Source organism: Neophocaena asiaeorientalis, unplaced genomic scaffold (genome assembly GCF_003031525.2).
Source record: "Neophocaena asiaeorientalis asiaeorientalis breed wild unplaced genomic scaffold, Neophocaena_asiaeorientalis_V1.1 scaffold123, whole genome shotgun sequence".
In the NCBI taxonomy this organism is placed as follows: Eukaryota; Metazoa; Chordata; class Mammalia; order Artiodactyla; family Phocoenidae; genus Neophocaena; species Neophocaena asiaeorientalis.
Genome location: NW_020173666.1, coordinates 6,713,431 through 6,739,180, shown reverse-complemented (window position 1 = coordinate 6,739,180; position 25,750 = coordinate 6,713,431). Strand labels below are relative to the sequence as shown.

Genomic DNA, 25,750 nt, shown 5'->3' with positions numbered 1-25,750 from the left:
ATGGCTCACGGGCCCAGCCGCTCCGCAGCACGTGGGATCTTCCCGGACCGGGGCACGAACCCGTGTCCCCTGCATCGGCAGGCGGACTCTCAACCACTGCGCCACCAAGGAAGCCCCTACTTTCCGGTTTTGACAGCAAACTGTCTTTCTGCTAAAAGACTGTTCTAGTTTTGCTAGAATGTTATACTTCAGAATAATTTAATTGGCAGTTGACATTTAAGCTCTCAAACTGGAGTACTGAGCGTGAGTACAATTTAAGAAGTGTGCACACCAGGCCAGTGCTACCCATGAAAAAGTGGGACTTTCAGGTAGATGGGGGACTGTCCTTTGTGTGGCACCTGTCTGACAGAATCCTTTAGGTATTAGCGTGAATCAGAAATCATTTTGACACTTAAAATTTTTTTTTCCAAGATCACCTGTTAGGTAAGGCATTTTTACCACTAAGCCTTCTTAAAATGTCATTCTAGAGACATTTGTCATTAACAGATATTAATAAAGAAAACTTTTTCAGGAAGGCACCACCAGATGGTAGCATTGTTTCAGTACCGTCAATCTAAAAAGCTCCTGGTTTATTTCAGCGGATCCCCCTCTGCCTTTGACTTCCTCTGATCCCCAACTCAAACTGGTGTAAAGTGGTGACATCGTGTAGTGACTACATTAGAAACTTCTAGCTTCTCTGCTTTTAGAATGCAGTAAACATATGTCCCAGGCTTCCTATTATCTAATAAATCCAACAAATCTAAGTGAAGCAAATGTTTTATTGAAATCAGTTGTCAAATCACAATTTATCCAAATGATAATGCTACATTGTTCTTAAAAGAGTGGGCACAAATATGGCACAGACACAATCCAGCATCTATCAAAATACCATCTGTAAAGAACCTGACTTATTTCGTGCTATGTGTGGATGTGGTCCAGCATAGAAGGTAGACTCAAAACCAGTCGAATTTTTTCTTGATAACACGAAAAACATTTCACTACTTTGCCTCAAAACCAGTCGATTTTTTTCTTGATAACATGAAAAACATTTCACTACTTTGCCTCAAAATTAAGCACTCATCTGTCCGTAACAGCCGTATAACAATTAGCGGAGAAGACTTTAAATTAATCTGCTACTGAAGAAAACTTCCTTCCAACCTCCACTGGGGGATAGAAAGAAAAATTTCCCAGTAACAATGGAACATTCTGTATGTTTCCCTCCAAAAAACACTTTCTATTTTTAGTGCACTGTTCATAATAGGAAAGTGACCAATTTCAGAGTGATACTAAACACTCTGAAAGGACCTAATCCTTAGTGAATTTTAAAACAAGAAGTGTAGCTTCTGATCAGGAATGTTATTTCTAGGAAGCTCTGTTTTCAAAGGTTGTAACTGAGGCAGACAGCTTCCTGAGACTTCACCGTGGTTGCATGCCCCGTCGTATATTGTGTGATACAGAAGGAATGCACTATACTGTAATTTCCTTAAACATTAAGAAAAAAAAATATACAATAGATACAGGAGAATTACTTAAAACATACATATAAATACATAAAGAATGATACTCCAGTTTGAGAAGCAGAACTAGGTATTGCCAACTCCAGTTCCGGGCTAAGAATTAAGGACCTTGAATCAGAAACATTATATGGTACCAAGGGAAAATATCAGGGTGGTCTTGAAAGGAAGAAATGTTATCTGGCTACAGCTCCCGATGAAGCCTCAGGATTGTCAGGGGTTCTCTAGAAATGAGAGCAGTTGATGTGTCTGTTCTTCCGTTCCCAAAGTTCTGTAAGATCGGTCTCGTCAGCAGCATTCGTTTTCTTCTCCCACTCGTCTTCACATTCTGGTCTTGCAAATACACAACAGTAACTGTAGAAGGAAGCCAGAATCAAAAGTAAATAACATATCCTTCGCCTCCCTCATTTATTCAACCACAGAAGAGCTGTGAAAGTGAGTTGCAGCCAGTGGGAGCCCTAGTGAGAACCACGGTTTAACTGTGTGAGAAAGAAAGATGGTGAAGGTCCATAATACAGCATCCTTTGCTACTTGAACACCAGTAGGCAGGATCTCACGTGCACTGGAAATTTTTTTAAATGCTTCTTACTACTGCTGGAAGAAATCCAATTTTTTCCCAGAGAGCTATAAATTTCAAGCACTACCTTATAAACCTACTTTGGACTTCTAGTTATTAAAAAAAATGCAACAAAGTAGCTGTGAGCACAATATATTTCTTATGTCTTTGAGCCAAACACACACACAGTCACACTGGGGGTAAAACGAAGTCATTACTTTCAGGACACCTGTAAGACTGAAGAGCATGTCAATGAGAAAAAGGAAACTAACCCTGGGGGCTTCCCTGGTGGTGCAGTGGTTAAGAATCTACCTGCCAATGCAGCGGACATGGGTTCGAGCCCTGGTCCAGGAAGATCCCACACGCCACGGAGCAACTAAGCCCGTGCACCACGACTACTGAGCCTGCGCTCTGGAGCCCGCGAGCTGCAACTACTGAGCCTGTGTGAAGCCCGCACGCCTAGAGCCTGTGCTCTGCAACAAGAGAAGCCACTGCAGTGAGAAGCCCGCGCACCGCGACGAAGAGTAGCCCCGTTCGCCGCAACTAGGGAAATCCCACGTGCAGCAACGAAACCCAATGCAGCCAATAAATAAATTTTAAAAAAGGGAAACTAACCTGGATCTCCTAGTCTGGTTGATGGTTATTTCCCCAGATGTAGGTTCTGCATAAAATCCTAATTATTGGAATTCCTGCTTCCCTCATAACAAATCTGCCACCAGATGACAGAAAAGAGGGCAAAATTACTTTCAAAGGAAAGGAAGTTACTTACGTGACGTTTTAGGATTCTGTGGGCTCGGGTTTTGCCGGTGCTCTCTCTTGGTCCTGTGTCTCCTCCTGTGTTTGTGTTTTGATCTCTTTTTCTGACTCGCTCTGCACTTTTTCTTCCTGAAATTCTACTTGCTGGCCATCTCCCTTCTCTTTCAGTTTGGGTCCAATTGTATCTGGAGACTCTTTGGTCGAGCCTCCTGATGCCTCAGCATCTTCCGGGGCTGAGGTTTGGTTCCCAGGGTCAACAGCAGCATCACCTTTTTCATCTTCTCGGGATTCAAACGGTGACTTCTCTGTTCTTTCTCCAAACCCGGCACCACCGTCGTCTTCTGGCACAGACTTTGTTTCAGGGGCTTCTCTCTTTTCCTTGGATGGGGAAGCTACCTCTTCAAGCTGCTGGCCATCTACCGGGGAACCTTCTACCCTAGTGGCCGCCATCTTCTCTAAAGCTTCATTCACATCTCCGGAAACATCTGCATGTGTGTGTTCCCCGGCACTTAGCGGGGACTCCTCTTTGGCTTCGATGGTTTGTGTTTCATCCAACGTGCAGGGCTGAAGTTTGCTTTCTTCTTTCTCGATTTCCTGCCCAGCTTCCTGGCTGTCGGCTTCCGTCAGTTGAGCCTGGGTCTGGAAAGCAGAGGCCGTTTCTTCTGTACTCCCCAACTGGTCAACAACTGTCTGAATTACGTTTTGTACAAGCTTGCAGCTCTCTGTCTCAAGTTTCAAAATCTCAGCTTCAGCCTTTAAATCTTCTTCTCTTGTTTTGCTTACTCCGCCTTCCTGACAACGAACCTGCTCACCGTCTCCATCTGACTCCCATTTCTGTGATGTGGTTTTATCTCCTTCCAGGTCTGCGCTGATGCCTTTTTCAGGCATAACAGATACTATTACCGGGATTGATTTGGCCTGAGACTCGGTCCCTGTGGGCACCGTGTCTTCCCCTGGCTGAGCAGGAGAGCCTTCATCTTTTTCTGAGGACTTTTCTTCCGGTACTAAACGTGCCTCTGCAGATTCCAAAGTTCCCGCTGTTTCTAAAATCTTGATAGCTTCTGCTAAGACCTTCTCCCCCATTGCTGCAGCTGTTAGAGCTAATGGTGCCTCAGAGCTTTGAACTTGAATTTCTGTGCATGCCTCTTCCTCGTGAACGGGCAGAGAACTTCCTTCAAAACTGATGACTTCCTTTTCCCCGTCTATGACGGTTACATTCACTGCCTGAACCAGTTGCTTACTGAGCTCTTCACATGTGGTAACAGCTGGTTTGCACTCAAGTTTCTCTTCATTTACTTGAGTTGGCTCGAATTCCATTTTGTCCCTTTCCACTTGAACTACCCTCTCTCTCTCCGCTGGGGTTGGAAGAGACTTAGCAGGTCTCTGGAGTTCGAGATCATCATTCTTTTGAAACTCAGCTTTTTTCGTAACTTCATCCTCAAGGGCAACTTCAGTTATCTTTTTCTCGGTTGTTTCTGTGTCAGCGGACACAAGTCCTTCGACAGATGGCTCCTCTTTGGCTTCCTCATCAGCACATCGGCCAGCCTCTTGAATCACCTCAGTCTTTGAAAGGATGGGTACAGTTTCCACTGTTACCTCTTTATCTGCATGTTCTAGAACCTCTTCCATTTTTGAACGCTCTTCTTCCTGGGATTGAAAATTGGAAGGTTCTGGAGGCATCTCTTTCAGTTCAGGAAGTGCCTCACCTTCTGTGACCTGGTATTGGGTACCGGATGGAACCTCACCATCTTCATCGATTTCCATGATCTTGGTCTGCTGGCTTACATTTGTAGCTTCAAAATCTGCTACTGGGGTACTTCCATTGGTCTCACTATCTGTGAGGGTTTCAGCTGAGTCAGGAGCAACAGCCTGTTCTGGGACAGTCTCTGGTTTTACCGCAGCCACAGTTTCAGCTGGACAAGTGCTTGTAAGCTCCCTGGCCTCTGCACTCTCTGTGCCTGGAGGAATTTCTTCCAAGCTTTCCGCGGTGGCCTGTACCATTGCCGTCCCCTGTGTCAAAGTCTCAGTTTTCGTTTCTTGTACACGTACTGTGGGTGCTCCACCCATCGCTTCCTTCTGATCGAGTGCGTAAGGATCCTCTTCTGCTTCCTCCACCTGCTCCAGTCTTTTCGCTTGTCCTTTCTGGGTTGTCTGGATGGTGTCGTCTAGCCCTCTGGCGTCAGGCAGCTGTGATTCCTCTTTAACTTTTTCTGCAACGGCCTGCAGCACCTCTCGGGTCCTCTTCGCCTGGTCTTCCATGTCGGGCACGCTGCCCTCCACCTCCTGAACCGGTGTTGCTTCCTCGGTGGTATCTGGAAAGTCGGTTAACTGGGAAACAGCCGAAACCATGTCGGTGGTCTCTTCAGCACCAGAGGCTTCTGTGGCTTCTTCAGCACAGAACGGCTCTGTGGTTTCTGCGGCCGTCAGAGCTTCAGGGGTCAATTCCACCTTGCTGGCGACTGTGTCATCAGCGGCCTCCTGGCTCTCTGGCAGCGTTTTGGTTTCGACGGGGGTTTCCTCTGCAACGACTTCTTTTTCAAACACCTCCCCAGATGGTGGCTTGTCTTCGTCTTCTGCTTGTTCAAGAGGTTCTGTCACCGAAGCAGAGATCCAGGAAGGTGCCCTTTCTTCAATGCTAGTGACGGCCCTTGTCCCGTCCGTGACAGCCGCAGTCACGGTGTGAAGCAGACCCTTACTGAGCTCCTCCGACACGTCGACAGCCACCTTCTGCTTGGGGCCCTCCTCGCTCTTGGGAGCCCGCTGTGCTTCCGTTTTCTCCCTTTCCACCGCATCGTACTCGGACAGAGGCACCACGGCTGGGACGTCCGAATCGTCCTCGTTGACCTCCGTTGGCCCCGTATCTTCCATCGCCGCTTGTTCTTGTTTCCCATCCAGCCTTTTCTTCCTTCGCCCAGGAATAAACTTCCTGATTGAAACCCAAGACTCTTCTTTCCCCAGCTCAGCATCTGAGGCTGAAAATTCTAGGCCGGACCCAGCTACCAAGTCTTCGTTTTTCTCTTCCAGTTTTGACTTCGGTTTTTTCCTCGAGGTGACTAATCTTTTAAATGACTCCCAGGTGGAGACCCCCTCCCCTTCGGAGGGGCTGCCGGCCTGCTCGGGTGAGGAGCTTCCTGGGGGTTGGTCGTGGTCTTGGGAGCCGGCAGGGGGCGCGTCTGGGCCCGACTCCCTGTCTCTCCCTGCTTCCTCTGGTTTTTGGCTGTCTCCTCCCAGGGGTTTTGGTCCCCCTTCGTCGTCAGAAGAGGATGCTTTCCTTGCTCTTTTCTTGGATGACCCCACACAAATCAGAGCTTCCCAGGACACGGAGGTGTCAACCTTGCGCTTTGGCTCTTCCGGCTTCTGCTCCTCTCCGTTTCCTTTCCCCTCCTCCTGCATTTCAGAGGTGGTGCTCTCCGTGGAGGACAGGGTGGCGCTCTTAACCTTGTCCACTTCGTCCTCCTTGTCACTTTCAGAGAGCCTTCTCACGCGTTTCTTGGGCGTCACCATCTTTTTGAAAGATGCCCAGGGGGTAACACCTTCCCTCTTCTTCTCTCCGTCGGAAGTGGTCCCTTCCTCCGTCTCCCCGTCCTGGGGGGCCTCGGCCACGCCTTTCTCCAGGCACGTGATCTCCTCGGGCTCTTCGGGGGACGAGGCTGAGCTCTCACCCTTGGGTTCGTCTGGGCTGTCGGGAGAATCCGCTGAGGCTGGATGCTGCTCCCCGGACTCCTCATCTCCTCCTCTTTTCCCTTTCTGCTTCTTTCCAGAGAGTTTTTTTAAGCCGCTGCTTGTGAACAGTTTCTTTAAAGGGCTTCCCTGCACCTTAGTTCTCTCCTGCGAGGATGGCACTTCCACCTCCCCCGCGACGCCCTCAGGGGGCGTGGGAGGTGCTTTCGCGTCTGCGCAGAGCTCGGCTGGCTGGGCGTGGTCCCCGCTGGGGGCGCCCGCCTCTTCCTGCATCTTCAGCAGCGCCTCCGGGGGCTCGGCATCCGGAAGGTCGGCGTCCGTTTCAAGCGATCGCTCAGGCGGCGAGGGCTCTACTGCTTCTTCTACCTCGGCTTTCTGCGCCTCTGTGCCCTTCTCTGCAGTGCTGACGTGGACCTCCGCGACAATCTCTACTTTTTCATCGAACACTTCTGTTGCTAACGGGGCGGGTTTCTCTTCGGGAGGTGCTTGCCCTTGGTCTTCGGGGGGCAGCTCCACCTTTTCATACTCAGCCGACAGCCTGGCATCCTGGGTGCTCTCGCGGGCCTCCTGTGAGGACGGCTGCTCGGAGAGACCTTCCGTCTTCTCGTTTTCTTCTGTGTCTGCCTTTTCTGCCTCTTGTTCCTTTTTCTTCTCTGAAGCCTCCAGCTCATCCTCCCGAGGCTTCCTGAAACTGGTCTTTTTTCGCCAGCCGGCCCAACCTTGAGTGAAGAATTTTTTGAAGGGCGATGCGGTTTCGCTGGCCACTGGACTAGTCGGAGAATCTGGAGATCTGGCGGGTTCTTTCTCTTGTTTTTCTTCTCCTTCGTCTTTGCCTTCCCCGGCTGGTGGACCGGACTCCGCCTGAAGGGAGACTTCTGGGCGGCTCAGCTCGTGTCTGGGCGTCTCTTCGGGCTTCTCTGTGGACTGTTTGAGTTCAGTGTCTGTGGGTGTCGCGTCCCCTGTCTCCCGGCTGGGCTCCAGGCGGTCACCAGCCCCGTCGGACCCCCCTGGCCCTTCGCCTTCATCCTTTTTGACGGTGAGAAGCTGCACAGTGTCAGACTTCTCTGTCTTATCCTTTTTCACAGTGAATTTGAAGCCGACAAACTTAAACACCTTCTTAAATCCTACGTCATTAGCCTGGGGCTCAGCGGGTTGCATCAGCTCGTCTACAGTGCTTTCTGAGGCAGGGATCTGTTCCATCGTCTCAGGCATTTCCTCCTGCCCCTCCTTCGTGATGTCTTGAATGTCTTGAACCGCCGCTGAGTTAGCAGCCATGTCTTTGTCTGAGTCCCTTTCAGTCACATCTTCAGACTCTCTCTGTCCAGCTATTAACAGAAAAAAAAAAAAAAAAAAGAGGGGGTGGGGTGGGGAAGAAAAAGATTGAAAATGATTACAATTCAAGAAAATTAAATATTTAAAAAACACGGCCAATGAATACTTTCTTTAACATCAGGCAGTTCCAAGATCGGGTAACTGTCTTACCAGTATCTGTAAATCTCAATAGATTAGGCAAAAAATTAGTTATAGGTAAGTAGTCACAACATCACTAAGGGTAGGTCAACCAGACGGCGTATGCAAAATGGAATCACACATCACACCTAGGATCTAGAATCCATCAAGCTTTAAAGATAACTTCCACTTTATAGGAAATATAGGGTTAGAGAAACTAAGCTAAATAAGTACCTAGACAAATCTAAAGGAGGGGCATTCTATGTGATAACTACCTGGCCTCTTCAACAAGTCCCCAAAGGCGACCAGAGCTCCTTGGGGAAATTCTGGGCTAGGTCAGGGAAAGTACAAGGAACATTTTATTGCGACAAAAGGGGGTGCTCAAAAGCTTGTGTGTGGGCGGGCATATCCAAAGGACACAGGAGCCAGCTTGAAAGGGCTTCTGCTGGCCAAACTTTGAAGCGTAAAAAAATAACAATGATAGGTTATAATACATTGACTAAAAATAGAATCTATGAACCAAAAGTGACACTACAAATACAACATTGTAAATCGACTATACTTCAATTATAAAAGAGTGATACCAAAAAATTAAGTGAGGAGTACGGGATACTTCCTTATGAAAAAACGCCAATCAATAAATTTAGATATAACTTGCACTTTGATCCGTAGAGCTATTTCTTTAGAATTTAGAATTCTACCACATCAAGATTCATATTTATTAAGGACGAGAGTTAAGAAAAACGGTTCTTTTATAGACAGTTGTCCAGGCTCTTCCTAGGCCACAGCAAACAGCCGTTCAGCCTTGAAAACGCAGAGCATCACTGTCTCTAAACACGTATTTGTATCATTCATCAAACAATTAACTTAAAGGAAATAATATAAGTGGATTTTCGCTTGCAGTTAATTTGGAGAGGAGAAAGCCATGTTTTAATTCACTTCAACTGTAGGGTCAACTGAACTGAACTTTTTCAATTGCTTAGAAAAATAAAAATAATTTCTCATTATATAAAATAAATGCAACACTGTTTCATGGCCAATGAGGTTACTCTTTTGAATGTGGGCCTGACTGAAGGCATTTGGAACTAGTCATATCACTATTAAAATCAGCTATTCAGAAACAAATTTTAAAGACAGGAATTAGGGGGAAAGTTTTTAATAGATGAGACTTGGAAGCAAAGCAAGGAAATTGGCTGTAGCTTAAGTGGTTGCCTTATTTGGTAAAGCCTAGTTGGCTGTTTATCAGTAGACTTAGAAAAACCACGTTTACTAATAACACCATTCTAATAACTCATTCAGTCAAGAATCAAGAGATGCTAAAACTTTGGGGTGAAAGGTTTCCAGCATACTTACAGTTTTAGAGTATCAACACACAGATTACTTCGTTTCAAAAGCAACAACTTCCTTTATAGTGCAGAAACCTGCCAGGTACCACCTTAACCAAGCGATCAGAATTAACATCTCCAATAATGGGACAAAACTGTCATCATGCTACGTGATGTGAGGCACTGCGAGGGCCAATAAATCAGCTACACAGTACTCCTGACAAAAATGTTTAACAGAATTTAATCGTGTGGAAACAGTCAGACAACAGCCCACATGGAAGCCTGGCCTGAAATATAAATGTCGCAAAGGACAAAAATCAAACATAAATACAAATGGATTGTCTGCAAGTAACTTTCAAAAAGTTTAAGGGGAGAGAATGAAGGGGTACGGCTAGAGGAGAAAGAAAATGTGGTAAAGTATCAGTGAATGGTGAATAAAGTCAAGTGTATATGGGTGTTCACTGTATTTTTCTTTAGGTTTGAATTTTTTTTTGTTTTTTTTTGCGGTATGCGGGCTTCTCACTGCCGTGGCCTCTCCCGTTGCGGAGCACAGGCTCCGGACGCGCAGGCTCAGCGGCCACAGCTCACGGGCCCAGCCGCTCTGCAGCATGTGGGATCTTCCCGGACCGGGGCACGAACCCGTGTCCCCTGCATCAGCAGGCGGACTCTCAACCACTGCGCCACCAGGGAAGCCCGGGCTTGAATTTTGTTTTTTTTTTTAACATGTTTATTGCAGTATAACTGCTTTACAATGGTGTGTTAGTTTCTGTTTTAGAATTTAGGTTTGAATTTTAAAACTTGGGGGTTAAAGAAGCAAGTCAATGTTATTTAATAAAGGGTGGGATTCTGTGCTAAATTTAAAAATTTAAGAAACATAACAACCAGAGACACCAGGCATGGTCCTGGGTTGGATATTTGTTAGGGCAAGCCAGCTTAATGACATTTTTGGGTCTACTTGGGATACTCGATGTCAGATTAGAGGAGATGAATTCTTAGCAAAATGAAAGGGTAGAAATTTTGACTGAAGAAAAGCAGGTTACCAAACAGTGTATGTACTATGACCTCATTTTGGTTTAAAAACTCTCTCTCTCTCTCCCTCTCTCTAGGCCCCAGCAAACAGCCGTTCAGCCTTGAAAATGCAGAGCATCACTGTCTCTCTCTCTCTCTCTCTCTCTCTCTCTCTCTCTCTCTCTCTCTCTCTCACACCCCTCACATACAACTTCCGGAGGATGGGAATGTGATATAGTATAGTTTTGCTTATCTGAATTTTTTCATTTTCTATTTAGTATTGCTTTCTGTAATAAACAAAAAGGTCAATTAAAACTGACGCACAAAAAGGTCCCAATAATGTTGGAACAACATACTTAATGCCCGCTGCACAAAATGAAGCTTAATAATTACAACCAGTTCCAATACCAGTGCTTAGAACGTGGCAATAAGTATTTGAAATACAGAAACACAGAACAATGTGGAAATACAGAAACCATATGCATATCCAAATCCATAAATTCCTCCAAGAAAATAATTTTATACTTTATATGAAATATTACAAACCTATGTCTACAAATTTCCATTTTACTATTTATTGGGTTTCATTTTGAAAGTGAAGCCTAGAAAGTTCACTGAAAAGCTGTCCAAAGTACCACCCAAGTGAAGACCAGAGCCTGCGTGCAGAGCCCCGTTTGAACATGCCTTGTACTGTGCTAGAAATCAACCTAAAGTCCTTTTCCCCTTCCTTTTTCTTTTCTAACGTTACCAGATTTATGGATAATCACAGATAAAACCTGTGACCATCTGGACCTCCTCTTCTGCAGAGAGGAAGGAAGGATACTGAGGAGGTGCTCTAACGCTACATACTTACAGGGCTGGGCAGGGCCTCGGCTTTGGTGACAGTGCGTAGCTGTCTCTGTAAGAGTTTTGGGAGTTTCAGCCAATTTTCATTTTTTTCTAACTGATATCAGCATCTAAGGTAGCATTAAAAAATAATAATAATAAAACCGAACTGAACATTTATATATTTTTTTGGTCTCGCCACAAGGCTTGCAGGATCTCAGTTCCCCGACCAAGGATTGAGCCCAGGCCACGCCAGTGAAAGCTCGGACTCCTAACCACTAGGCAACCAGGGAACTCCCCAAACTGTGAACATTTTTTTTAAAATTCATTTATTAATTTATTTATTTTTGGCTGCGTTGGGTCTTCGTTGCTGCCCGTGGCCTTTCTCTAGTTGTGGTGAGTGGGGGCTACTCTTCGTTGCAGTATACGGGCTTCTCATTGCAGTGGCTTCTCTTGTTGCGGAGCACAGGCTCTAGGAGCGTGGGATTCAGTAGTTGTGGCTTGCCGACTCTAGAGCGCAGGCTGAGTAGTTGTGGTGCACAGGCTTTAGTTGCTCCGCGGCATGTGGGCTCTTCCCGGACTAAGGTTCGAACCTATGTCTCCCACACTGGCAGGCAGATTCTTAACCACTGTGCCACCAGAGAAGCCCCCCAAACTGAACATTTTAGATAAAGAAGGTTTGAAGAAAAACCAACTTGATTACTTTTAAGAAGTATGCTTCTTAAAGGGAAATTTTTCCTTTCCTTTTTTAAAAAAATCAATTTGAGAACCAAACACTGAACTCTAGTTAATAACATGCATGCTGAAGTGTTTAGCGGTGAAGCATACTGATGCCTGCAGCTTACTTTGAAATGCATAAAAGAGAAGTAAGATGGACTCATGAACAGATACAAGGATGGATAGTTGGAGAGATATGTGAGAAGGCAATTATGGTAAAACATTAATTATACAATCTAGATAAATACACATGTCTAATATTCACTTTTCTTTCAACTTTTTCATATCTTAAAATTTTTCATAAATAAATAAATTTGGGGGGAAGCTCCCCAGGTGATAAAAAAAATCACTTTGAAATACACATTTGTGACCAACTTTAGACTTTATAAACAATAAAGGAGGACTTCCCTGGTGGTGCAGTGGTTAAGAATCCGCCTACCAATGCAGGGGACATGGGTTCGATCCCTGGTCCGGGAAGACCCCACATGCTGCGGAGCAACTAAGCCCGTGCACCACAACTACTGAGCCTGCGTGCCACAACTACTGAAACCTGCGCGGCTAGAGCCCGTGCTCCGCCACATGAAAAGCCACTGCAATGAGAAGCCTGCGCACTGCAAAGAAGAGTAGCCCCCGCTCGCCACAACAAGAGAAAGCCCATGCCCAGCAACGAAGACCCAATGCAGCCAAAATTAAATTAATTAATTAAAAAAAAGACCCAATGCAGCCAAAACTAAATAAATTTATTTTTAAAAAATAAAGGAAAAATTACGACCCACATTAAATACTGAGGCAAATATCCCAAGAGAAAGAAAAATTCAGACATATGTGATAGACTGTTCAGAGTATCCAACCCTGACATTCCTTTCCTTCTGGGAACACTCTCTCCCCATTATTTATTTAAAAGTATGTATAATCTTCTGAAATAAGAATATGCTGTTTATTTATCTCTTGTAAAAATAAAATACAGTGTGTGTGAAAAAAAAATATGCTGTAAGTTTCCATTTGTTCCTATTATAATCCAGTTTATACAGTTAAGTCTAAGGGTTTCTTGAAGTTAAGTGCATTTCGATGAACTACTTTACAAATTTTCCCAATTATAAAAGCATACTCATCAGAGAACTTTCTGCAAACACTTCTAATGCAACACAAGAGATGTGACCTTCTTTTTTTTAAAGATGGATGATATCATTGGAAATACACTAGAGGAAAAAGTCAAAGCCCAAAAGTAAACTCTCTTCTACTATAAGTTTACTAGTAATGCACACATAGAAAAATTAAATTTCCTGCCAGCAAGCCAGAGGTAAAAACACTCATTAACTAACCTCTCTAGAAACCATTAGAAAATGCAGAGACGCTTTGCTAACATAGTAGGAGAAAGTAGGTGTAACACACCATTTCCCCCGTTTCCCCTCCATGTTCCTAAATCTGTGTTTCAATTTGAAACACCTTTTATAAAACTCTGGGATGACTGGAATGTTTATAGTCAAAACTCAGGGAAACAAAGCTGAACAGCTGCTAACTGGAATTACAAAACAACTATTGGTGGTTCCTTATAGCTTAGCAATATTCAGATGTTCTCTTTAGAGTGTTATATGGCTGAACCCATTAAAAAAGAAAAGTATTTAAGATCACAGGAAAATTTAAAATCCTAACTGGTCAACTGGTCTGCAGTCTCTTTTTACCTAAGTAATCCTAGGAGCTACTATTGTCAGAACAATCTTCCAGACTGGGCAAGGCCCCCGCTGGCCCAGATGGCGCCTTCGTGCTTTGTGCACAAGGCTGGACAAACCCAACTCAGCCCTGATTTCCACTTGCCTTCTGTACCAGCTAGACCTGTACAGACCTTACAGAGAGGCCCTGTTTCCTAAAATACCCCTTTGATCACACCATGAAGCTAGCTGCCAAACATCTCCTAAGGGCTCCAGGATCTAGGGGAGTGTCTTCTACACTACTAACCTGCCAGCCAAGGCTGTCTAAATTACATTCTAACATATAAGCCAACTTAAAAAAAATTTTTTTTATCGGATATATGCATATGTATAACTGATTCACTTTGCTGTATACCTGAAACTAACACAACATTGTAAATCAACTATACTCCAATAAAAATAAGCCAACTTTGATCGCACACTTGCACTTCAGAGGTCTGTAACCTGCCTCAAACCACGTGCGACCACGTGGCTACCCACTCAGCTGGGAACCCGCAGGCAGTGAAACTTAGATCCTTTTTTTTCAGCCTCGTTTCCTATGACTGGGCCAGGCGCTCGGCGTGCTGCAGCCCAAGTAGCAAGGCCTGCTCCGTCCTGTTCTGCATCCCCCATTTTGCTCGCCTGCCTCTGGGCTCTTGGGGAGGGGTGGGGGGCGACTTTCTGGTCTTGGCTAAATCCTTGTGATTTTTCGAGGCCTGTATCGTTTTCTACCTCACCCGCCTGCCGGGCAAAGACCTTCCCAGGTGACCCCAGCCCGCACAATCTCTATCCCAATCCTCACGCCCCTCCTCCTAGGTCATTGTCTTCCCGATGTGCCTCTTTCTGGCAAGAAGCAACGTGCAGCCTAGGGCCTCCCTTGCGCTGCGGTTCTGTTTTTCAGTTTCCGGGCGAGGTGCTGGCTCGGAGAGTGCAGGGTTCGGGCACATGCTCCACGGGCCTCAGCGAACCCTATGGAGCCCAGAGGGTGGCTCTGCAGCCCTGGGCATGGTGTCCTGTGGTGTCCCTCCCTAACACCCCCCCCCTCACCCTGCGCCGGCAGGTTGATGAAAGCAAGGGAAAGGAGGAAGGATGGAAACCCACAAACCCATCTAACTGACACTTCAGGGGGCGCTCCCGGCGATCCGGCCCGCCAGGCCCCGGGGCGAACCGCCGCTGGGGGGCGCGCGCTACTCACAGCAGAGGATACTCCACCAGGGCCTGGCACGCGCCGCTGGCCGGCAGGGGCAATCCGACAGAGGCCCCGGAGGCCCCAGCCTTCCTCTGCCGGCTGCCCCATCGCTGCATGGAGACGCCCCTGGGAGAGTCGGGCACGTCTCAGAGGGCTCAGCCTCCTCGTCAGCCTGCAAGGGAAAGCCAGGAGGCCCTGAGCATCACCCCCAGGGTCCCCTCTTCCAGGCGAAGCACACTAGATGCCAGAAATCAGCCAAACCTCCCTGGCCAAAGGCCGCCAAACCTCACTGCCGCAGCGTTCCTGTACTGCCTCTCTTACCCGCACAACATTCCATCGAGTATTTGATCCAAAACCCGCATTGCCTATCAGTGGCCCAGGGCATGGCAGGCACCTGTGCCTGGGTGGGTTTGTTTGTAAGTACTTTAACTTCCTAAGTATTAGAATAAGAGCTGGGTTCCCATTACGAAGCTATCATCTCCAATCATAGAGCCTTAGAGCTGGAAAGCAGAGGTCACCTGGTCCCCCTAGCTGGTTTACAGGGGAATAAACTGACTTCAAACATGGTTGTATGTGGGAAATGCAAAACGGTATAGCCACTTGGGAAGACATTGGGGCAGTTTCTTGCAAAACCAAACACACTCTTACCATCTGATCCAGCAATTACGCTCCTTGGTTTTTCCCTAAATATTCTTGGTATTTACTCATACCCACACTTGGTATGAGTTGAAAACATGTCCACACAAGAACCCACACATGGATGTTTATAGCAGCTTTACTCACAATTGCAAAAACTCGGAAGCAACCAAGATGTTCTTCATAGGTGAATGGATAAATAAACTATGGTGGTATATCCAGGCAATAAAATATTATTCAGCACTAAAGACAAGCTAGCAGATCATGAAGACATGGAGGAGCCTTAACAAGCGCAGATGACTAAGTGAAGGAAGCCAAACTGAAAAGGCTACGTACTGTACGATTGCAACTCCACGGCATTCTGGAAAACGCACAACTGTGGAGACAATAAGAAGACCAGTGTTACGGGGGTAGAGAGGTGGGAGGGATGCACAGGCAGAGCAGAGAGGACTTTTAGGACGGTGAAATACTCTGCATGATACTCTAGATACATGTCATTATACATTTGTTCAAACCCACAGAATGTACACCACCAAGAGTGAACCAATGTAAACGAACCCACACCAATGTAAACTATCAACTTTGAGTGATAATGATGTCAGTGTAGGCTCATGGATGGTAACAAATGTACCGCTCCGGTGGGGGACGCTGATAGTGGGGGAGGCTAGGCATGTGTGGGGTTAGGGCGTGTATAGGAACTGTACTTGCCACTCTTTCTTGCTGCGACCCTAAAACTGCTCTAAGAAATAAAGTCTATTTTTTACCAAATGCTAAACACAAAGTTTGTCTTTTTAAAAGAGAAATAAACTCCATGTACTCTCAAAGCATTAAAATTCTTATTCTCCAAACATTGTAACTTTACAATTTGTAAATGCCACTTATGACAAGAAAAATTATTTAGACATGTCAACACCTACACTTAAGAGAAAAATTGCTATGTCTGATGTGGACAGCAATTCAAATTCTATTTCAGTGTAAAAAGCGGTTTTTTCATGGTTACGGTCATGCTTTAAAAAAAGAAAGAGGGCTTCCCTGGTGGCGCAGTGGTTGAGAGTCCGCCTGCCGATGCAGGGGACACGGATTCGTGCCCCGGTCTGGGAGGATCCCGCATGCCGCGGAGCGGCTGGGCCCGTGAGCCACGGCCGCTGAGCCTGTGCTCCGCAACGGGAGAGGCCACAGCAGTGAGAGGCCCGTGTACCGCAAAAAAAATAAATAAAAAAATAAAGAACACATATATACTATGCGCCCACTCAAAGATAATGATTCAAAAGATCACCTGAGTACATCTGTAACTTATATAATATTGTACATCAACTCTACTTGCATAAAAAAAATTTTTTTAATGTTGTAAGATCACCTCACCATCATTTTGTCACTTTGTCAAGGTAAAGATTGGATAAAAGCAAGAATCAATGGGTGCTGGATTTCCCTGGTGGTGCAGTGGTTAAGAAATCGCCTGCCAATGCAGGGGACACGGGTTCGATGCCTGGTCCGGGAAGATCCCACATGCCACGGAGCAACTAAGCCCGTGCGCCACAACTACTGAGCCCGCTTGCCGCAACTCCTGAAGCCCACGAGCCCTAGATCCTGTGCTCTGCAACAGGAGAAGCCACTGCACTGCAACGAAGAGTAGCCCCCGCTCGCCGCAACTAGAGAAAGTCCGCATGCAGCCACGAAGACCCAACTCGGCCGTAAATAAATAAATTAAAAAAAAAGAACCAGGGGCTTCCCTGGTGGCGCAGTGGTCGAGAGTCCGCCTGCCGATGCAGGGGACGCGAGTTCGTGTCCCGGTCCGGGAAGATCCCACGTGCCGCGGAGCGGCTGGGCCCGTGAGCCATGGCCGCTGGGCCTGCGCGTCCGGAGCCTGTGCTCCGCAACGGGAGAGGCCACAACAGTGAGAAGCCCGCGTACCGCAAAAAAAAAAAAAAAAAAGAATCAATGGGTGCTAAATGGGGGAGGGGGGGAGTTGGGCTGGATACTTACATGCCTAATAGTCGAAAGGGTGGTGAAATCGGACAACAGCTCAACATCAACCTATGAGGGATACATGGACATTGTGTACAATACCTTGAGAAGGAAACAATGTCATCTGCGGCTAAGAATGCACAACCTAAATTCAAGTAGGAGAAAACAAACACAAAATAAGGAATGTGGTAGAAATGGGAAGAGAACTATATGCTTTGAACATGCCAATATCTAAAAGACAAAGGTTATACAGATGCTCCAGATTAAAAGAGGCTAAACAGATTACGATGTAATACCTGACCTGAGGATGGATCTGGCAATGCAAGGGGAGAATGCTAAAAAGAACCTTATTAGATAACTGACAAGATTGAAAAAAGAATGGTAGATTATAAAATAAGTATTGTGATAATGTAAATATCTAACATTGATAACGGTACTACGATTACGAAAGGAAATATCTCTATTCTTAGGAAATACACACTGAAGCATTTAAGAGTGAAGGACCATGATGTACATAACCTTTCCTCAGATGATTCAGAAAGCTCCACATCTCATGCCTACATAAGACATAACAGGAACCTGTATGTTGGTTTTTTTTATTTTGTTTTGTTTTCCAACGTAGAGCGAGAGAGTAAATAATGAAGCAAATGCGGCAAATGTTAAGAAGTGAAGCTAGGTGAAGAGTACATGATGTGCCCTGTACCATTTTTATTTTTGCTACTTCCTCTAAGTTTGAAGTTATTGTTTGAAACAATCAATCAGAAGAATGAACGAGTGCAGACGACTAGTGAAAATATAGAGAACAACAAAAATGGAGAGGTACTGATTCACCCTACCTGATTTTAGTGGCTCTTTGCCTCATATTATACACCGTGAAACAAATTTTTATCAATGAATTAAATAACAGGAAAACTCTTCCCCTACCCCTCAAAGAAGAGACAGAATTCAGGTAGAAAGGAAGAAGATTAAAGACCAGAAGTTCTAGAGACAGACTGGTGTTTAAATTTCAGCTGCACCACCTACTAGCACTGGGCCCTTGGGCACATCTCTTGAAGTTTCTGTTCTCAGTGCCCTCACCTATAACATAGGTCCCCTCCGCTACTAGCAAAGGCTAGTTAGGAGGGTAAAACATCAACTGGCAGTCTAGAATAAAAATAAAACAAAAGCCATTAGAATGGCTTTTTTTTTTTTTGCTTCACTGTTTTCCTCAGAACAGAAATACTTCCTTTTAATTACTTTTCACCAGTTCCAACAGTGAACTATATGAATTGCAGAAGATTTAAAAATACCGAAAATTGGGAGTAACATCCATAAAGACTATGTCCAGTGATAACGGCTATTAATAGCTGTATTTTCTTCCGGATAAATTATCTAATAGTCTTCAAAATTATGACATACTGGTTGCATAATTTCTTTTCATGTCCCCTTGTTTTCAGACAATTTATGTTGGTCCAGTTTTTCATTATCACACTCACATGTATAAAGTCATTGTCCAAACCCGGGAAGGAGTTTTTGAACAGAAGAGGGCAGTCTTGAGCAGCCTTCAGCTCTCCAGACCTGGCAGCCTTGAGACACTCCTAGACCTTCAGCACCACAAGACGCTGCAGAAACCCATCAACACATAAAGTTTAGGTGCTCTTTCAAGTTCTGTGAAGTCATATCACACCTGTTTTTACCTCTTCGGCTCCCAGCATAAACACTTCAAGGGGGGAAATGGGCATTCTGAGTTAGCTCCCTATCTGCTCTCTTCTTTATTTGCACCCAGATCTAGATCCTTTTCCCCGATTTTGGACCAAGTCAAGGTCACACGTAGATGAGCCCTACTTTCTGTCTGGAACTCCCTTCCTCCCCTTCCCTGCTTTCCCAGCCCAACTGCACACAGTACAGCAAAATCACCCCACATTTCCCAGGTTCCGGCTGAAGGCAGAGACTCCCAGACCATCATCCACCCCACCCATGTTCCAGTTTGTGGTTAGCAGAAAGCTCTTTAAAGGTGTTTCTATGAGCTGTCTGCATGCAGGTTCTAAGTGAGTTCAAAGATCTTAGCTTGGTGAGCAAACAAGGAGGCTGTTAAACGCATAAAAGAACAGCTAAATAAATAAATATCAGTGTAAAAATGTAACAATACAGCTTATAATCAGTGAAATTATAATCAACTTATCAAAAAAAAGAAAAAAGAAGAACAGCCCAAAAATGTGGGGTGGGGCTTCCCTGGTGGCGCAGTGGTTGAGAGTCTGCCTGCCGATGCAGGGGACACGGGTTCGTGCCCCGGTCCGGGAAGATCCCACACGCCGCGGAGCTGCTGGGCCCGTGAGCCATGGCCCCTGAGCCTGCGCGTCTGGAGCGTGCGCTCCGCAACGGAGCAACAGTGAGAGGCCCACGTACTGCAAAAAAAAAAAAACCAAAAACGTGGGGTGGTAGGGAGGGGCAGACCACGTCAGCAGGTTCAGCTGTTGGGAGTAGAAGAAGCAGGTGAGTGACAGGAAGCAGATAATAATGGTGGCGACGGCTTTCGAGGAAGATAGTCCAGTGTTCACCTGTTCGGACTTAGCATAGCAGAATCTACTCACAACCACACTTACAAGCATTTCATTAATACGTTTACTTTTAAATGACTTCAAAACCTCCTCTGCTCTAACTTGACACATCAGCTCCCTATGGAATTGCTGTCTGCCTTAGATTTGTCCAGTTGGATAGGAAGAGGAAAATCAAAAACCTTCATCATCTAAGCATCACTGATTTGGGGATGCACTTTCTTGGCATCCAAAAAGACCTTGCACAAAATAACTGGTTTAGGGTGGGCCTTTCTGATACAATGTATAATTATCCCACACGTGGGGCTTTGAATTATCCAGCCATTTTGCAGAACGCTGCTATTAATCCTGCAAGTTTCTCAAATACCCATAAAGTCCAAACACAGTGCTCCCATATTCAGTGATGCTGTGGTTTACCTAGAAACTCCACGTTCTCACCAGGCATCAAAGATGGCCAAAAGGCTGGGAAAGGGAGTCGGTCAATGTGTCAACTGGGAAAGCTCTAGGAGGCGGAACCAGCAAATGCTTCATCTCCATGCAGTCCTGCTCGTCACTGGTCCTCTCCCCACCCCGCAGACACTTCAAAGGGCAAGAAAATACTACAGTTCTTGCAAGGATCCCCGCACTCATCGGCAGCACCCTAAACACAGTCTTACCTGGACACGTGATTTGTGTCAACATGGTTTTCCACTAAAACCGTTAGTGGCATCAACGTCATAAGTCTTGCTTCGTAAATAAACATCAACATAGAAACCAAATATTTCTAGTCCCTTTTTCTGGGAGGAGATTCTAGTCATATGCCTTTGTGAGTGAGTGTTACTACGTTGGAAACATTACTTGGAAAAGAAAAAGATGATTTAAAAATGACATAGGAAGTGCTTTCACTCACTTAATTTTCTGCATATGCCCCAGAAGGAGGCTCTTTAGGGTGGACATACAGCTTTATAGATGCAGAAAAGATAAAGGCGAGTGACGGGTGAAGCGATGGTGCAGCTTCTGAAGTTTTATCAAAGACTTTGAATAAGCTTTTTGTTTGTCTTTGTGTTTTTCTAAGACAAATGAAAGGTCTCCTTTTCTTTTCTTTTTTTTAGCCGCACTGCGCCGCTTGTGGGATCTTAGTTCCTCAACCAGGGATCGAACCCTGGCCCCCGGCAGTGGAAGTGCGGAGTCTTAACCACTGGGCCGCCAGGGAAGTCCGGAAAGGTCTCCTTAAAGAAAAAAGTATGGAAAGTGAAACGGAGAAGAAAAATGACAGCTGGTAGTACATACTTTCTGCCCCGATATTTTTACTTTTAAAAGTATAAGCTATCCTCAGGTACTACATAATAGGAAAACTTATAGCATATCTGTAATAGTAATAACCTATGAGTTGTTTAATGTTTTGAACAGCTTAACAAGCCCTTCCAAGGCTTAGAAAACCTACAGAACATTAATGAAGTCAAATAAGTGCGAAAATATACGAATAGCTTTATCTTCAGTAGCGTCGAAAGAAACCAAAACTTGAAAGCATTTTGCGGACAGAAATTCCACTTTGGAAGAGAATTGTCAAAGCTTTTCCTTTTTCGGTGTTATCGTCTACTAAACCATGCTTATCTGCAGATAAATGTCCAGTCAATGCCAATTCATAAAATCAAGCACAGGAGATCTATGAGTATGGGCGAATATACATTTTCCCTGTGAACAATTTCATAATCCTCCACCTTCCAAGTCCCAAAGGGTCTTCCAAGTCCCAGAGGTTAAAGGTCCTGTACTGAACCCTGCTTCCCGCGCAGACACCCTGCTCCCAAGCTCCACAAAATGCAACAAGCATTTGTGGGTCCAAAAGCTGCGAGATCAGCATTCTTTTCTCACTCTTCCAAAGACTCAGAGATTAAGAGATAAAAGTATGACTTGTTTTCTTTTACTTTAGAGGTTTAAAAGAAAAAAAAACCGTTACGGAATATGTCATATTATAGATTACAAAATGTTAATGTTTTTATCCAAACTTAGATAGATATATTTGTCAGATAAAAAGTGTAATATTGTAAACAGCTATAATATTGACTTTTTTTAAGGTTTAGTATAACCCATGCTCTCCGTTCCCCACGCAAATTGGGGCTGCTTGCTGTGACATCTGGAACTGGTTAACTTTCCCCCATGATTTGCAGCATTGCCCTGAAATTTTTCCAGGAATTCTCCACATTCTAAATCCATCTCTATATCTTACACACCCAACCAACTATTCTCATTCTAATGCTGATCAACCACGAAACCTCCAAGGGGAGATGTGTAACTGGGGTTGAAACTCAGAGAAGCAAAACCCCACACAGGAGCATACAGGTGATGCTCATCATCGGCCCTGGCCTTGATAGTGACGTCCCGTGGTCCCTTATAACCTGGGCAGGCATGTAAAAATGTGGGCACCACGAAATCAAATCAGCATCCGTTACACAACGAGAAAGAGGTTCTTTACAAGCTATTCTACAGCTGTGCTTTTTTTTTTTTTTTTTTGCGGTACGCGGGCCTCTCACTGTTGTGGCCTCTCCCGTTGCGGAGCACAGGCTCCGGACGCGCAGGCCCAGCGGCCATGGCTCACGGGCCCAGCCGCTCTGCGGCATGTGGGATCTTCCCGGACCGGGGCACGAACCCGCGTCCCCTGCATCGGCAGGCGGACTCTCAACCACTGCGCCACCAGGGAAGCCCACAGCTGTGCTTCTTAGTAGCTGTGGAACACAGAGAAACTTAGTTTTCATGTTAAAAAGGGGGTTACAAAAACCACTTTTTGCAGGATTTTTGTGGGAAATCATAATAATGGCCACCTCAGAGTGGGCACTCGGTACACGGCAGTTACTGGGCCAGAGTTGTGAGGGTATTAATTTCAGGTTTCACAAATCCCTTGATAACTAGTCTGCCTGCACAGCAGAGAGAAGCAGCCATGTGGGGGGGATTTTTTTAATCTTGTAAAGTGATTTGCATAAAGAAGTGCATTATCAATCATCTAGAACTTTTGTGAATATTGGAGGATTCTTTCTTCCCAGTTTACTTTAGAGATAGAGAATACTGCTGCCCTAATTCCTCAAGATAACTCTATATTTTGTCTCAATACTGTGTGTGAGTTAGGGAAAACAGGAAAGATATTTTCCTAATTCAAAAAGGTGTTTTTTTTTGTTTTTTTGCTGGCATGCCACTGATACATGGGTGGGGAGGGGATACCTCTTTCATCATCGTGTCCAATTACTTATTTTCTAGTTCTTAAACTAAGCTACTGCTAACATGATGTGAGGGAAAGGCTTCAGGAAAGGCAACAGAATGTGACGTGAATAATCAATCATCTCCTACTTGAAGGTCTGCTGTATTCACTTCAGGGGGTTGTGTACACAGGGTCTGAGGAGGGGAGAATAATGGTCAGTATTAGGTGACAGCTTTCCTTGCTTCACAAAATGAAAACTCATTCCTAAGCAGTTCTACAAAAATGTCATCAATCCTGCTTCCTTCCTATTAATTGTGAAACTGAAACACATTCTCACATAAGGCAGTCCTACTAAAGCAGCCGAGAATAACTTTCTCCTATATTATTTATTTTTAAAAAATTATTTATTTATTTATTTAGGCTACGCTGGATCTTAGTTGCTGCATGCGGGATCTTTAGTTGTGGCATTCAGGCTCTTAGTTGCAGCATGGGGGGATCTAGTTCCCCTACCAGGGATGGAACCCAGGCCCCCTGCATTGGCAGCGAGGGGTTCTAACCACTGAACCATCAGGGAAGTCCCTCTGCTACATTATTTAAATGAGCAATCCCAAAGTTACAAAAACCTTTGCTATTCAATTAATCATGAACGCCAATTTTAAAAGCCTTCATTGCTTTTCAAGATTCTGACCAGTTATTTAAAGACTATTGATTGTAAATCTTCCTCATCAGAATAACTTGCAGAGGAAAAAAAAAAAAGACGGTTGAAACTCCTTTTTAATTTTTACTTCTTCCATTATGAAATGTTTATTTGCTATAAACCTTTTGGAATTTAAGATTTTCTGCACACTTTCTTTTTACCAGGAAAAAACACAATATTTTGCCACATCCTTCATACCAACATTGTAATAAAACTCAGAAAGCAATTGACCCAATTATTTAAAGCTGCTTTAAAAATTAGACAGCCCTTGCAACTGTTTCCATTCATTTAGCATCCCATTAGGATTATCTGAACCAATTTTTTAAAGCCCCCAAGTATCCCAAGTTTGTTAACTCAACTTCTGCTTAAAAAGGACCACCTTCCTTTCCCATAAGAAACTGAGCATGTGCTGAACTCATCAAATAGTGAATATAATAAAGATTATACTGTACACAAAAAGCACCCGGAAAAAGTCATGATCATAGAAGCCCCACCCCCAGCTGTGACACTGCACAAACCACACTCCCAGGCAGGCTATCTCAGGGTTGAGCATTTATATATCTCATTCATAGAAAAATTAATGATCTGGGGAAAAAATGCATTTTGTGTTTTTAATTTTTAAGTTTTGTGTAGTCTAATAATACTTTCTAGGTATCGTAAATTTTCACGCTACGTACAGGGTAGAAAGGCAAGTTGAGTTAACTTGCGGAAGGAATTTTAAGGAAATTTCAAAGTAAACAAGCTCATCTATAGGACGTGAGAGATACGGAGAAAAATTTTAAGTTCTAGAAATTCTATACTGCCCTTTTAAGAAAACATGTATTTGGAGAACAAAGATCTCAAATATTTAGAGAAGAGCTGGTCTTATAAACCTAAGTTAGCAAATGGAGTTGAATTTTGATGGAGGCAAAAGGCAGAAAGGAGGAGAAAACAGGCAGGTTCCTAAGGATTCAGGCTACAGTACATCATCATGAGAAGGTCAAATGACAAGCAAGAAGGGCTCTGAGTACGTTCCACAAGTTTGATGTCTGTAACTTATTTGCTGGAGGTAGGTATTAAATATTATCATTCACACTCAACAGCCAGATTTCTAGAAAGCAAGCTTAAGAAACATACATTTTTATTATTCACTGCCCAAATACTGTTGCCTGTTAGTCACCAATTTTACAGTAACTATGGCTTTATGAGAACCACCACACAGGCCTTTCTCACCTTCTGAGATGGACCACACTCTGTCCTGTGGAGTGTGTTTCCCTCTAAATAAATCCGCTTCTTACCTATCACTTTGTCTCTCACTGAATTCTCTCTGCGATGAGACATCAAGAACCTGAGCTTCATTAAGTCCTGAGACCAGGCAAGACTCCAGCCTCCATGACCTTCCCTGAGTTCCAAAGGGTGGATTCGAACAGTTGCTAATCAGCACAGCCAAGAAACCATCCCAGGCCAGATTGAAGGAACCAGAGAAGCTCCTCAAGGTTAGGAAACCAGCCACCTGAGACCCCGCACACACCCTCATCTTGTCAGCAACCCCGCTCGTGAAGTATCCTTATGAAGCTCCTCATTAAATCCTGTCCCAGGTTGGGACACAGTTTTTCAAGGCAAGACCTGATGTGTCTCCTTTTGCCTACCAAAGCAATAGAGCTATCCCTTTCTACTCGCCCCCCGCCAAAAAAACACCCACCACACAAACCAGAGATAACATTTTCATCCCCTAAATGGCCAAGTGTACCTTCATTGCCAGTTCCTAATAAGCAGGTCAAAATGCCAAATACTGCAATTTCTCAACAACAGGAATTTACCTTTTTTAAATGACTATAGCAAGCAATTAGGCTTTCACAACCTGTTTTCAAATTCACCCCAATCTAACATGCATCTGTTGGGGTGGGGTTGTCGTTCCCCTCCACCAGGGGAAGAGGTGCAACCCCTCCCAAAATGCATTCCAGGTCTCCCCCGGGCCCGGGTCAGGAAGATTCCTGCAGAGGCAAAAAGAAAACGTTGGGTTTGCTTGGTGCCTGCTGAGCCCAAAAGAGAATGATCTTCTGATCAAAAAGTCAGCACAGTG

General features: G+C 44.8%; 1 protein-coding gene across 2 annotated transcripts in view; it reads right to left on the bottom strand.

Moving 5' to 3' along the window:
- Window positions 1-738: 738 nt before the first annotated feature.
- Window positions 739-25,750, bottom strand: part of AKAP12 (A-kinase anchoring protein 12) — a 99,365-nt gene continuing 74,353 nt past the window's right edge. For both annotated transcript variants that reach the window (XM_024747991.1, XM_024747992.1), the window contains 2 exons: window positions 2,819-7,811; window positions 739-1,847 (listed from right to left, as the gene is read on the bottom strand). In XM_024747991.1, coding sequence (XP_024603759.1) covers window positions 2,827-7,811 — 4,985 coding nt within the window. In that variant the 3' untranslated portion in view covers window positions 739-1,847; window positions 2,819-2,826. The remainder of the gene's footprint in view (window positions 1,848-2,818; window positions 7,812-25,750) is intronic.